Source organism: Chrysoperla carnea, chromosome X (assembly GCF_905475395.1).
Source record: "Chrysoperla carnea chromosome X, inChrCarn1.1, whole genome shotgun sequence".
NCBI lineage: Eukaryota > Metazoa > Arthropoda > Insecta > Neuroptera > Chrysopidae > Chrysoperla > Chrysoperla carnea.
In genome coordinates this window covers 15,164,251-15,180,313 of record NC_058342.1, presented here as the reverse complement: position 1 = coordinate 15,180,313, position 16,063 = coordinate 15,164,251, and the positions used below count along the sequence as shown (strand labels likewise).

The following is a 16,063-nucleotide window of genomic DNA, read 5'->3' as shown; positions in this document are numbered from 1 at the left end:
TAAGGCTTGTTTTACACCGGTAAAATATATGTATGGTTTTCAATTTTTTTAAATGTATAATTCTCGTAATTATTTATTGAGTGTACCAGAAAAGATGGCCGTGAAATATTTAATTTTTACAGAAATCTGTAATTTATGGTAATGTCAAATTGAATTAATTTTTAAATTTTTTATTAATATATCTTTATAAATTATATCTCATGTGTTATTCTGAAGTATGAGCTATATTACTGTTCATTAAAACCATTCGCTAGTTTTAGCGTGAAAGCGTAACAAACAAACAAACAAACATGCTTTCTTTCGAATTTATAATATATAGTGTAATAATTGAGGAACTTAAGCAATTAACAGAATTAAAACATGAAAGAAAAAAAAAGTTGCATGTCCTTGCAAAATAAAACAATTATTTCATTTTATTAATGACATTATTTAAAAAGTACTTATAAAAGTTATGTAACAACATTTTTGTTAGTCTATGATTACGTAAATCGTACATTCATAGAACAGGATCGGAATAGATCGTGTCGTCATATTCCAAACTTCGGTATATCGATGAGTAAGTAAACATACATGAAAAACACAAGTAAAAACACGAACTCTTACTCAACTCACAGTATTCAGTATTGTGGCTGATTGTGAACTGAGCAGTGTATAATTTAATAGTAGTGAAGTTTTTTTTTAATTATTTTTTTTTTGTAAAAAAGAGTGTTTTTATATTTATTATTTTTTTAAATTTCTGTTGTTTTTTTATATTGAGTTTATTATCTTATAAACAATACGACCGCGGACATTCCAAAATTAGTTATGGCGAATTATTTAACAAACGATGAAAAAGCCGAAATTAAGGAACAATTTACGATGGTGAGTGTTTGTCTCAAATTTTCACATATAAGTGTCCACATCAGGCAACGTCTCCGCCCTTTTGTGACAGTTCAAAATTTGTCAACAATTTTTTGTAAATCATACGACTATTAATCTTGCTTACGCACGCAACATAAAACTTAAGCCGAAAAGTGTTTTTTGTGTAATTATTGATAAGATAATTTCGATGTATAGTGAAATCAATTTTACATTAACCTCACTTTATGCTGTGTGTTATTCGCCCCCTCAAAAAAAAAAGCGAAATGAATAAATGAATTGATTTCAAAGTAACTTGATTTTTAATTTTGCCCTTGTAAGCAAAAGTAAGACGGCTATTTTTTATTAATGCATATATTTTTTTAAATTAAAATTTATATGCATTTGTTTCTTATTAATAATTGTTTTAAGTCGTGTTTTGTTATTTAAACAAAATTTTCTAAACCTTTTTTATTTGCATAATTTCGTTAAAACTATTTTTGTTTTGAAAAATCAATATTGATGATTTAATTGCAATGAATAGTTTATAACTACGGAAACCGGCGTTTTTCTAATATGTTATAATATTGATGGCGAATTCAGAACTGTCTTTAGATTATCGGCGCTGGTTAACTATTAATAATAATTCGTAAATTACCTTTCCACAACAATCTCGTGAAACGTTTAATTCTCATCAAACAAATTCAATAAAAAGTACAATTTAGAACAGCTTTATATTTTTGTGTGAATTATCGTAAATTTTAGAAAAATTCAAAGTATTTTGTCGTGAATTTTTTAAATTTATTTTGGTATAAATATAATTAAGTATTGTTATATTCGCTTATTTATTTTAGAAATATAAAAATCCAATGCTTTTAACCTAATTACTCGAAAGGTATCATACAACCTTAAAAATTCTAAATACGATTTAAGAAAAAAGTGACAGTAGTGCCTTTATAACCTTAAATCAAAATTTGAATTATTTTATTCTTGTTAGGTAGGAAAGTACTTTAAAAGCCGGTAAATTTTATTTTCTGCCGATTTCAAGAATTTGAGTGTTTCTGGTATTTGAGTGTCATTTTAGAATGGTTGAAAATTTGAGAGGATGTAGAAAAATTGCAATTTTCAAGATGTCCGGTGGGCATCTTGCTTTGTTGAGCTTCTAAGCGGGGCTTATTTCAGCAATTTAGGAGGGATTCACAGAGAAAAGCCGGGTTTTTCGTCAGTTTTATGGCCATGCACATCTGAAAAAGCTGTTTTAAATTGAGTTAACTTACCAGCGCATCCATCCCATTTTCTATAACAGAAACCATGTCTGTCTTTCAAATTTTCTGAAAAATTACTTTGATTGTTCCCAATCTTTTGTATTTTCTGAAAAATTGATATTAATGTTATGAAAGGACCTCGCACACAATACATTGATTTTTGGTTTCGGTTAAGATTTTTTGAAAACTGTGGATTAAGGTAGTTTTGATCATGCTGATCAAAAGTTCTTATAAACTCAACCCTCAAAAACCCTTCTCTTCCAAGCTACGTTCCCATGTAGGCATAACTTTTGAAGGGTCGTAGCTCGGAAGAGGAGGTTTTTGAAGGTTGAGCCCATAAGAAGTTTTGATCAGCATGATCAAAACTACCTTCATCTATAGTTTTAACAAAATTTTAATCGAAACCAAAAATCAATATATTGTGTGCGAGGTCCTTTCGTCTAATTTGATGGGAGTATAACTTTTCTTGGTATTTGAAGTTGAATGAATATTCATCAATTATATGTTAATTTTCAATTGCAATTAAAAGTTTTTCTAACTGTTTTAAAAAGATTGTCAAATATTACGATTGACACTAGACCTATTAAATGCATTGTCATCCGTCTACTGTTACACTTATTCTGAGATTCAATTAAATCTAAAAATAAAAAAATTATGAATGATTAAAATGATTAATTTTTCTAGGAAATAATAGTTAGGTTCTGGAAATTTTTAGTGGGGAAAAAAACAATCATGATATGACGCACATGGGTGATTAATTAATATTGATTAGATTGGAATATTGACTTAAGTGTAGATCGAAATGGCGCACGGATAATTTTAGAATGAAATTTTTTCTTTGGCCCTTATTAAGATAGAATGGCCGTTGTAGTTGTGTTAATAACAACATGCTCATATATGTATATGTGTTTACTATTTGGACGTGTTATTGTATGTAATATTTAGCCATTGTATGTGTACATATACAAATTATATACATACAGCTACTCGTTGTGTGCGTGGTCATGGTAGGGGCAATAAAATCGATGCCAGCGCTTCCAGTGAAAAATTTTGGCGATAAAGCAGGCTGTTTTTCATTTGCAGTTCTTTACATGTTAATGTTATAGAAAATGTCAAATTAAAATTATTGAAAAACACAAAATAATTAAACTTAATGCATTAAAAATTGTGAAAATAAGAAATCAAATTGCACAAATATTATTTTTCAAATGTAAATTATCATAATTATTTATTTAAATTTGCGAGACAAGAATATTAAATTTTCATTGTAAGTCATAAATGCAATCCATACAATTATATATGCATCCATACAATTCTATAATTAAAGTAGTGTATCGTTACCATGGAAACACCTCCAATAAAACTCACACACGGTGCGAATAGGTTTTTTGTGTTTATTTTTTTACCAAGACGGGCAAAACTGTTTTCTCAGTAACTTTACTTGACAAAAAATTCGTCATAAATAGAATTTTATTTGAACAAAAGTCTACAGAAAATACATCAGTTTAAAAAAAAATTAACCCGCCCGGTTTTTCAACGGGATAATTAGGAGAAAAATAGTCGTTTTTCAGGAAACATAATTTTAAAAAATCAGAGTGTAGGAAGTTGTTAAAAAAATCAGAAAGGTTCGAAAAACCGGTTTTTGTAACAAAAAAAAAAAAAAGGAAAAAGTATTTTGATAAAAACAAAAAATAGACGATTGTAGAGATAAAAAAAACGAAAAAACTGAGACTAGCTAAAGTTAAATTCTTTCAAATCTTGAAAACACGGTTTTATCAAGCTTTTAACGGTATCATTTTGTACAAAAATTTTCGCTGCAAATAGGTTTTCGAAAATGCAAAAATAGGTGATTCTACATCAATTTAAGAACAAGCATTTTCTTCGTTAAGAGTTTCCCTGCATTATGAAAACCGCAATGAAAAACGAGGATTTTCCAAAGTATGAGTTAAAACTTACTATTTTTCTCTTAATTAGGTATCCCGCTGAAAAATCGAATTTTTTTCATTTTGAATTTTAAACTCTTTTGCCTGTACTATACGGACATTCACCTTAAGTACCAGAGATGATGCATATTAATTTTTGTTTAAATCGACACAGATTGTACTTTCGCCCTACCTTCCCCCCAAAAGTGGTTGGAGTTAAATTGAACAATTTTTAACTTGCCAATATAGGTGTCTTGAATTTTTATTGGCCGCATAAGAAAATACAAAAAAATTTCGTCTTAAAATTTTCTGCATTATAAGAAATGCCACTTTTAAGGTAGTACCAGCATGAAATCACTTTTCGACAGATTTGGCCGAATTTTTTTTCTCGGGTTTATAATAGCTTTATTTATGAATTCCTAAAATTTCATAATTTTTGACCGTTTAGATCGCGAGATATTTAAAGACAAAGTTCGCGATTTCGAGGGTCATGTCCCATTTAAAGCATGTAAAATGTCCGGTCTCTCCAACTATTTTTTATGATATTATTATATATTGAAGAAAAAGTAGAAAAAAAGGTTTATACAATAAAATTCTAAAAAAAAAATTAGAAATTAATTTTCACTTTCGAGATATTAATTTTGACGTAAATTGATCGAAATTGGGACGTTGGCATAATTATTTCCCATTTTAAACGGTCAAAATTTCTGAAACTTTGGGAATTAATAGTAAGCATTATTAAATTCTTAAATTTAATTTTTCGTTAAATTCTGTCGAAAAAAAAATTGTACCATTGCTTTAACATAGAAACTGCAAATACCATGCTGGAACATCGTTAAACTAAAATTTATTATTTTTTGATATTTTTCTGGGATGAAAATCGTAATTTTTTTGTTATTGTGTACGAAAATTCATATCTAAATTCATTGGTGTTGGATTAAAAACCTTCATATAGCTTAGATCCGAAATTTATCGTTTTTTTCCCATATTGTCCTAATCCTCATCCCTATCCCTATATATGTTATAAATGTCAAAGTAAGGATGTTTGTTTGTTTGTTTGTTACGCGTTCACGCTAAAACTAGCACGTAGCTTTAATAACACGTTCTGTACAATATTGTATTGTTAAAAAAAAAAAAGAATGAATAAATTGGATTGAATCTTCTAAGTAAACTGTTCCCCTTCCCAAATTTTAACGCTACGCTAATGTTTTTAGATATGAGTTTCGTAAATAAAAGTTTTTTATTGAGTACGAATTCGTATCTTAATGCTTTTTAAATTAATTATAGTTCTTGGGCTATAAGCTTGCTTTCAAAAGGACCCCGCACTATTAGATAAGAAAATTACTTTCTGTGAAATTTTTTCTAACTCACCATCAAATGTTCTTTAAAGAGTAGTTTTCGAGAAAAGGATCAAAGCGACACACATGACTAGGAAAATGGCTCTCTGTAAATTTTTTTCAAAGCGTACTCAAAATGTTTTTCGAATCAGTCCGATCAAAAGCTCTCACGACCACAAAATTTTTGAACGGTATATTGAATTGATATCATTTTGTATTTTCTAAGGAAAAATAGTATTTTTTGTCACTTAATATCCATGATAAATTTTTAAATTTTTAGAAAGTTACTCTTTCCTTAATTCAAAGAATTAAAATTTACGTCACAAGGTATTTTAAAAGAAATAAACAGTCAACATGTTTTGGGAATTTTTAAATTTTAGATTCATAAACTCCGGAAAGCCTTACCTTAAACTAATGATAACATAATTTTAATCTTGAAAATTTAAAAAAATCTTTTTTTAGAAAAACAATTATTTTTTGATAATTTGTGTTTTTATGATAAAATTTATCGTTTTTGGCAATTTTTCTAAAAAATAAAGGTTATCAGTTTTTTTTAAATGATTTTTAGGTTTAACGTAGTTATCCATTCCTGGATTAATTTAATCATTGTTTTTGAATAGACTAAGAGCCAGTGAACTTTGGAGTTGTAAAATTTTTAAAAGCCGCGAATAAGTTTGATTTTTAATTTTTATAATATGTAAATATGAAATATGTTATTATAGTATATTAAGTTTAGTCCCAAGTTTTTAACGCTTCAAAATATTGATGTTAAGAAAAAAATTTTGGTATATTTGTTCATAGAATCACTCAATTTGTCCATTTCCAGTTGTCTGTCCGTCTGTCTGTCCGTAAGCACGATAACTCAGAAACGAAAAAAGATATGAAGTTGAAAGTTTTATATCGTGCTAAGAACATAAAAAGTGAGGCTAAGTTCGTAAATAAGCAACAAAGGTCAATTGGGTCCTGAAAACAAATAAATAGCTAATTTTATTGGGCCAATTAGATCTTGTAAAAATCTTCGGGATAGAACAAAAATTTAGATGTACAAAATGTGCCTTATATAAAAATAATTTTTGTTTGAAACATTTTTTCGTAAATGTCACTGTTTATCCGTGAAGGCGCAAATTAAGACAAACCTTTAGTGTCCATTTTCACCAAAACTGTTAAAGATCAGTAGTTGAAAATTTGCAAGTAGCTTCAATTAGGTTTTTTGAAATATTTACACAAATTAGATGTAATTTGCATTTCGGTCAAACTTTTTCAAATTTTGGGAAATGATAGTTTAAGTCATTCTAAAGAAAAGTTCCTATAGTAACCAGTCACGAAAATGACAGGATTTCATGTTATAGCAAAATTAAAGTTGGAAAATCAAAATATACCTATTTGAATAATATTTGCCTATATGTGTATAGGCAAATACCTATACATATATGTAAAACTACATATATACGTATGTTTTTTAATGTAAGGGTGTTGTTTTTTAATTCTTGTTTTTTTGAAGAATATGTTACGAAATTCAAAAAAGAAGCAGTGTTAAATGTTCAGTGAAATAATAACTTGAAATCCTGTCATTTTCATGACTTGTGACCTTGGGAACTTTTATTCAGAATGAAACTATCATTTCCCAAAATTTAAAAAATTTTGACTGAAATGTAGTATACATCTAATTTGTGCGAGGTCTTTTGGCTTCTTAATAATTGTATTGGGTTTTTAAAATCTTCTAATTTATAAAAAAATAATGCAAGCACTGATATTCAACACTTTCTATACAAGATGTTTCAACAATTAACTCAGTCAATTGTTTGTTTTAACTTGTTTAAATTAAATATCTCAAACTAGCGATAATGTACACAATTATACAATGTAATATTAAATCTTGTTTCATGAGTCCAAACTGTGAATTATAACAAAATTTATTAATTTGCACTAATTACAGTTCTGTTATTAAAACAAAAAAAAGTATATTTCTCATCAAATGAATTGTTTGAAAATAGTTTATTTTAGTAATATATTCTCCGAAAATATAGACTTGTGCACTGTATCATAGGTAAACGGCGAGAAGGTGGGTTGTATTATAAATCAGGTTTTTCGTACTTTTCTATTAATTAACTTCCCAGAGGAAGTTAATGTAATGGGGTCGATTTTGAAAATCTAAATCTTTACATATTTCATAATTCACATTGTAATTTTCGTATGTTTCATTATGAGTATGATAACTTTTAAAATCATTAACAGATGTCGTTGACACAAAATGTCACAAAAAATTGTTTTTAACTCGTCATAACTCGTCGCTTTAAACCGTTGTAACGTTGCCAAATCTATTATTTTCATTATGATACAGCAGATTTCTAGAGTGTAATATGTCGATTATATTGGAATTATACCTACAATAACTAATCAAATGAATGTCAAAATATTATTATTATTATTTTTTTTTTTTTGTAATATAATTTTATGTATTATTAATTATTATGATAAATTATGGTAATGTGTGTATTAAATTTTGTACGCTATTTAAAATTTTGAAAAAAATAATGAACTATTGACCCATACTACCTTAAACAATATCCTACCGGGTTACCCATCGGGAAAAAAACACTAAGAAAAGATTTAACGAGGGAGAAATATGACTTAATTGATAGAGCTCTGCTGTTTAATAGTGCTTTTTTTGAGTGTGTCTGTATAGATTTGCCCGAACAGAGTACAGAGAAAAGAAAGAATCGCGACCCATGATGATCGCGATCGCACAGAGTTCGTACTCGTATCGTCGTAGCGTACACGTATGGTATGGTATAATCTTGATAATACTCGTATGCGGTTGGTTTGGTGAGAATTGTATTTAAAATAATTTTGCCTTGAACTCCATTCTTCTTTAACTATACAAGTATATGTTAGTTGATGTTGATGTATTATATTATCATTATCAACTCATTTAAATTGCATTATTAATAGTGTTCTAACCTAGAAAATGTTTTTTTATTATTAATTTTTATTACTTATTATAACATTCACAGTATTGTTTATTTATTTTATAGTGAGACAATTCTAACTTTTTACTTCGAGAATAAATATCACTAGAGAATTGTCTAGAGATCATCTCTATCTGTTCTCTATATATTATGAATGCGAAAGTAAGCATGTTTGTTTATTTGTTACGCTTTCGCGCTTAAACTAGCGAATGGTTTTTAATGAAACTGTACAGCAATATAGCTGATATATCAGAATAGCACATGAGCTATAAATTATAAAGATATAAATATTAAAAAAAAAAATTAAATTTAATCTGACATTTACTATTTTAAATTAAATATTAAAATTTTAAAGCAGTAAATGTCACAATTCATGGCCACCTTTCTGATATACTCAAAGAATAATGACTTTTTTACAATTTAAAAAATTGAAAACAATGCATACCTTTCAGCCGCGTAAAATAATCGCTTCAACTGTTATGGAAGGGGGATAAGTGAGCTATAACCCGGTGGTACTTTTAAGCCCAGTGAAACGGGCGGGTATCAAGCTAGTGTAGTAATAATTTTTGTTCGTCTATTTTTCATATCTAGCAACAAAAAAAAACACACAAATTTTGATAAAATAACAATTCTTTGAATCGAATAATACCTAACTGATTAAATTGAATAAAACTTAAATTAATCATTAATATGCATTTTATTTTATTTTTTTTGACATTAACATTCATTTTACATTTTCCCTATCTCTATATATTATAAATGTGAAAGTAAGCATGTTTGTTTGTTTGTTAAACGTTTGTTACTCTAAAAGTAGCGAATGGTCTTTCATGAAACTGTACAGCAATATAGCTGATATATCAGAATAACACATGAACTACAATTTATAAAGATATATTTTAAAAAAATTAAATTTAATTTGACATTTGAAATTACCATAAATTACAGATTTCTGTAAAAATAGTCAATATAAAATATTTCAAGGCCATCTTCTCTGATATACTCAATGAATAATTACTATTATACATTATAAAAAAAATTATATATTTTACCTGTGTAAAACAATCCCCACCATTATTTCGAGTGTTATTGAAAAGGGATAAGCGGGAGAAATCTTTATTAATCTTTACTTTTAAACTCAGCGAAGTGGGTGGGTATCACTCTAGTAAATACATAATAGTCGACACATCTCTCAGTGGTTCCTCAATACGAAATAAACAAGTGAAATTAAACAATTGACTGAGTTAATTGTTGAAATAATAGACAATGTTGAATATCAGTGCTTACATTATCTAGACATATAAAATGCTTTGTCCTGAATGACTGACGGATCATTGCACAGCCTAAACCGCTGATCGTAAAGACCTGAAACTTGGAGAGTGTGTTCTTTGTATGACGTGTACATCCGATAAGGAAGGATTTTCCAAAATTCAACCCCTAAGGGGGTAAAAAGGGGATGTGAATTTTGTATATGGAAAGCCCATGTTAATAATTTTATAGACAAATGTTGATCAAAGTTTGCATGTTTTTCCTGTTACTATAGTTTTTTTTTTAACTTCATGTGGTTTATATATAGTTGAATAAAATTACGACATGTGTGTGGATTAAAAGTTGGGGCAGCGAAACCTTGGGGTTTTTCTTTTCACATAAAAATAAGTATTTTTTGAAATTTTTTACTTGCCCGGAGTGGTGCAACATGTCTAACCAACAAAATGGCGTCAAAAATGGCCTTTTTTTCAGAAATTTTATCATTTTTATTTTTTATTCGCAAGAGGAGAAATCGGTGCATATCCAAATTTGGTGGGTTTGTTGTAAATGTTCAAAACTACAGCTCATATTTTGAGGGGGAGGGTGGTTCGCCCCGTTCTCCCCAAGTTATAGATATATGTATCCATACATATGGTAAAACTGTTCATTTGACTGTTACTAAAATATTTGACTGATTTTAATGAAACTGATAAAAAAAGTAGGTTTTAATACTTACAACTTTCTGTTAACATTTTAGCCAAATCCGCCAAATAGTACAGCCAAAATTTCAAATTTAGTAAATTTTATAAATTGGCTGCCATTTTGTCCTACGGAGTTGAATTTTTTTTAAATTGTAGCATTTTCTATTATCTTTCGATTCAAAATAAGTTTCATATCCCTTAAATGACTCTTTGACTCATATTTTTGCAAAAAACGGAAAATTTATCATTTTTTGAAAATAATTGTTTGCTGGGTGCATTGATTGACAGTTTTTGCTTTTGCTTCAAAAATTTATTTTAAAAAAAGGTATAAATAGTTTAAAGCAGATATTTTCATTTTTATCCCCGTGCTATTGGGGGGGGGTAGGGCTGCAAAGAATAAATAGCTTTTAAAATGCCATGAAATCACCATTTTTTGCTATTAAATCCTCTTTTAGGTTTTAAAAAAGGTTTTTCTTTTGTATTTTTGATATCGAATCTAGTTTTTAATAAAGAAAAAACAAACATAATAATGGCGACCTTAGTTTTGAAAATAGTATTTTCTAGAAAACTTTTATTTTTATTTTTCGAAAATCACACAAGACTCCGTAGTTGAAGCTACTTACAAAGAGCCCCGCATACAATCCATTGATTTTTGGTTACGATAACGTTACGGTAACGGAAATTTTTGGATTAACTATGGCAGTTAAGATCATGTTGATAGAAAGTTCTTATGTACCTAACCCTCAAAAATCTTCCCCTTCCGATCTACGGCCCTTCAAAGGCTATGTTTTTGAGGGTTAAGCCTATAAAAACTTTTGATCAGCATGAATCCTGTTTTCAAAATATTTTAACCGAAACCAAAAATCAAGTATTTTGTGCGGGGTCCTTTTCAACTCTATCTTTTATAACTTTGGGGAACATGGACACCGAAAATTTTCCCTAATTTGCTCACGGGAAAACAGTATTATTTACGAAAAAATGTTTCTAACAAAAGTTGTTTATTTTATTTATTTTTAAAACTTTTCTTTTATCTTTAATGGTATACAAGATGGATCCTACTGACCCAATTAACCTCTGTTGCACATTTACGAACTGGAACTCACTTTTTTCGTTCTGTTTTAACGTACGTTATAAAAATTTCAGCTTGATATCTCTCATCATTTTTGAATTATCGTGTTGACGGAGGGACAAACGGAAATGGACTAATTAAGTGATTGTAAGAACACCTATACCATATTTTTGTTAGTATAATCAGTATTTCTAAGCGTTACAATCTTATGATTAAAATTAGCATACCTTGATACATTTCATATGTACAGAGTATAAAAATCTAGAGTAAAATTTTTTTGTCATTCTAACATTTTAAAAGTCCAAAATTCGTGAGTAAAAGTTTTGGTGGCTTAGCTAACTAATTATACATAAAAATATGTGAAAACAAACAATTGATTGAGTTAATTGTTGAAATACCATGTATAGACAGTGTTGATGATTATCACATTACACATACATACATGTCACACATACATAACTGCAATACGCATCACGGGTAAACAGTGATGTTTACAAAAAAATGTTTCAAACAAAAGTTGTTTATTTTTTTATTAGGAACATTTTTTATATTTAAACTTTTGTTCTCTCTCTAACGGTTAACAAGATGGGTCCTAAGGACCCCAGACCCAATTGACCAATATTGCTCATTTACAAACTTGACCTCACTTTTTACGTCCTAAGTACGCTGTATATTTCAACTTGATATCTTCTTTCGTTTTTGAGTTATCGTGTTGACAGACAGACGGGCAAGACGGACCGACAACCGGAAATGGACAAATGAAGTGATTTTATGAACACCTATACCAAAATTTTGTTACAAACTTGGGACTAAACTTAATATACTCTGTATATTTCATATATACATGGTATAATAAGAAATAATATCCCAGAATTTCTAATATCTTTCCTGTGACCGGATGTACAAAAACCTCATATATATACGGATAAGAAGGTGACATCATTCACCAGACAACAACATGCAAAATTTAAGAGAGTGTTTATTTTTTTTTTATACTGTCATCTGAAACTAATTTATTCTGTAAGTCATATAATACAGAATGCTCCAAAAAAAATGTTTACACTTTTTATAGCCTTGAAACACGTTAATATTACGAAAAAATTTCAAAATCTAAAATAATGTGAAACTAGCCATTTGTCAAATATTTAGACGAGCCGACTAACTTTTTATACCATGTATATGAAATTTACCAAGGTATATTAAGTTTAGTCTAAAGTTTGTAACGCTTAAAAATATTGATACTATGGAATAAAATTTTGGTATAGGTGTTCATAAAATCCATTTTCGGTTGTCCGTCCGTCTGTCGTCTGTGTGTCTGTCATCACGAAAAGAGATATCAAGCTGAAATTGACGTAAAAAGTGAGGTCGAGTTCGTAAATGACCAACATAGATCGATTAGGTCTAGGGTCCGTAGGATCCATCTTGTAAACCGTTAGAGATAGAACAAAAGTTTAAATGTAAAAAATGTCCTATATAAAAAAAATACAACTTTTGTTTGAAACATTTTTTCGTAAACATCACTGTTTACCCGAGAGAGCGCAAATTGTATAGTATGTATTATATGGGAGTATATTATGTATGTGTAATGTTATGGAGTAATCAACAATGCCTTTGCATGATATTTCAACAATTAACCCAGTCAATTGTTTGTTTTCACTTGTTTTTCCAGAAAATTGAAAAGGAAATTTTATTGACTATTTTTGTAACAAACATTACGCCAAATAGAATGGTAGCAAAAAATTAATAAAATTTAAATTTCATTGCTAAAAAGTCTTAACGCAGGAGCTGCGTTAGCTGAGCAAATTTACTCAGCGCGATTGAAAAAATAACACATTTTTCTTAAAATCGAATATTGCATTTTTAATTTTCCAAGAATGCTTATTTCGAAAACTAAGCTTATAGAGAAAAAATCACAAGAGTACTTTTTTGCTTAAAACTGGTCAAAAATAACAAAAATATCTTTTATTTTGAAAAAAATCAAAATTTTGTACTTTTATTTCTATTTTTTTTTCTGCTGAACGTAAAGTCGTATGAATATTTTGTTTTGGTAATATGTATTTTGCAATTGTTTAAACACAATAGCTAATTTGTTTTAACATTTGTTTAATTTGGGATTTGCGACTTTCCGTGGCATTTTTTTGCATTTCACACTCCACAATGAGGGTAAATATTAATAAAAACTAACAAAGAAATACGTGCGATGTCTCCAAAAAAAAAAAAAAAATAACTTTTCCTTTCTCAAGACAGGAATAGTATACTTTATCTAGCTATGGTTAACTATAACTAGTACATGTTGAAAAAATTTCAACACTTTTTAGTTTTAATCAACCTTTGCTGAAAAGTCCAGTAACAGTCGAGTTTAGCTAGGAAAAAGAGTCAAGTCTTACTGGAGGATCAAATTTTCGTGTCAATTCTTTTGAAACACTCTGTCTTAGTTTTGTTTTTGCTGCATTATTCTAAATTAAAAGTTTGCAGTACTTGGCACACAAATGTAATTTTATTTGATGTATTGTTGTTATCAAATTACTTTTATTGCAAGGTTAATAAATTTTTTTTTTACTTTTTATGTTTTTGTAAATAAAATTTTAATATTTACTTTTAAGAGCACATACACACAAACACAGGAGAGTTGGTACATTTCAATTAAATCTAGATATATATATAAAAAGAGAGTGTTTGTTTGTATGTCCCCGATTTTCCCTAAAACTAACCATTGACCTTCGGTAGGGGATTATGTCATTGGGTAGCCCTTAGGCTCCCATTGTGAATAAGGGAGTTTGGTGGGGGTGGAATTAAAAATGATCTAGGAATTCATAGAAAATAGATTAAAAAAATAGTTCTAATAGTACAATAGGCCCCACTGTCAATAGTACAATTTTCACTAGATGGCGCTACTGGCGCAAATGTCTTTCGATTTTTCTCGAAAATTCTGGAATGTTCCATGGATTTCTATCGAATTTTCTAGAATTTTCTCGAACATTCTGGAATGTTCTATGGATTTCTATCGAATTTTCTAGAACTTTCTCGAATATTCTCGAATGTTGTATGGATTTTTATTGAATTTTATCAAACTTTCTCGAACAATCTGGAATGTTCCATGGGTTTCTGACGAATTTTCTAGAATTTTCTCGAACATTCTGGAATGTTCTATGGATTTCTATCGAATTTTCTAGAATTTTCTCGAATATTCTGGAATGTTCTATGGATTTCTATCGAATTTTCTAGAACTTTCTCGAATATTCTGGTTTCTATCGATCTTTCCCTTACTTTTCCGTACACACAGAGAGTGTAGACATAATATTGGGATCGGCCAAAAAAATCTTACTGTTCCGTACACACAGAGAGAATTAAAAAAAAAGTCTTTCATTTAACAATTTTGATATTTAAATGTGCAAAAACAACCCAGCGAAGCGGGTTTAACAGCTAGTAAAATTATAAATTTTTTTAAATGTAATGAAAAATATTTATAATATTTAAAAATAGACTCAACGACTTACCATACACTTTCAACTTTTTGAAAATATACCTCAAAAGTTATTATCCTCCCCGGACGTTTTACACTGAGAATGCAAAGTGTCTCGAGTCTCGACCTGAAAGACCTGGAACTCGAAACAACTAAAATTACGAAAATTCCCGGGACTTCGAGATATTAAACGTCCCAAACCCTATGGACGAACCGAAACCGAAAAACAAGCCCTATGGGCGAACCGAATAAGTTAGTAGCTTCTAATATTAACGAAGCTAAGGTAGTATAGCAAACTTAAGCTAGTATAGTAGTAACTAACTACTACATTTTTTAAATGTTAGTTAAAATTAAAGAAGTGAAAACAAACAATTGATTAAGTTAATTGTTGAAATACCATGTATAGACAGTGTTGATTATTCTGTCACATTGCACATACATATATGCTCGTACGGGTAAATAGTGATGTTTACGAAAAAATGTTTCAAACAAAAGTTGTTTATTTTTTATAAGAAACGTTTTTTACTTTTAAACTTTTGTTCTATCTCTCTTTTTTCGTTTTTGAGTAATCGTGATGACAGACGGACAGACATACGACAGACAGACAATCGAAAATCAACGTTGGTTTATTTCATATACATGGTATAAAAAATCAGATAGAAAGAGAACGATGCCTCATACGAACACTGAAAATACTTTTGAACGATTTGGATTGAATATGTTAAGTGGACTGATAAGTTCGTAGGCTTGGCGCTACTAGTCTTAACTCCATATGATTTTTAGCTAACCCTAACCTTCAAAAGACAATTTTTGAATGAAGCAACTTGCTCTCAAGAAAATCAAGACAATGCACCGTGTCACAAATCAATGAAAACAATGCCAAAATAGCATGAATTGCTTCCCCATTAACCGTATTCTCCAGCTCTCGCCTCCAGCAAATTTTTCCTCTTCTCAGACCTCAAGATAATGCTCGCTGGAAAGAGATATAGCGCCGATGAAGAGGTAAGCGCTGAAACTGAAGCCAGAAAAATTTTGAGGCAAGACAAAGCGTACTATAAAAAAATATTATCGAAAGATTGTATGACCGCTATAATTGCTGTATCGCCCTCGAAGGAAACTGTTTGAGTTGAACAATCCGAATAAACCGGACTATGTTGAACAATAAAATCGAATTTTGCCTCTTCTTTTGCCTTTCAGCCTGCGAACTTTGCAGCCCCCATGGTACTTTTTATTATCATAATTTAATTTTTAAGCA

At 29.2% G+C, this 16,063-nt stretch overlaps 1 protein-coding gene across 1 annotated transcript in view; it reads left to right on the top strand.

Moving 5' to 3' along the window:
* The first annotated feature begins 637 nt into the window (after positions 1-637).
* LOC123302346 (plastin-2) overlaps positions 638-16,063 on the top strand; it is a 36,413-nt gene continuing 20,987 nt past the window's right edge. Inside the window, exon 1 of the mRNA XM_044885239.1 lies at positions 638-861. Within this exon, the coding sequence (XP_044741174.1) occupies positions 805-861 (57 nt within the window). The 5' untranslated portion in view covers positions 638-804. The remainder of the gene's footprint in view (positions 862-16,063) is intronic.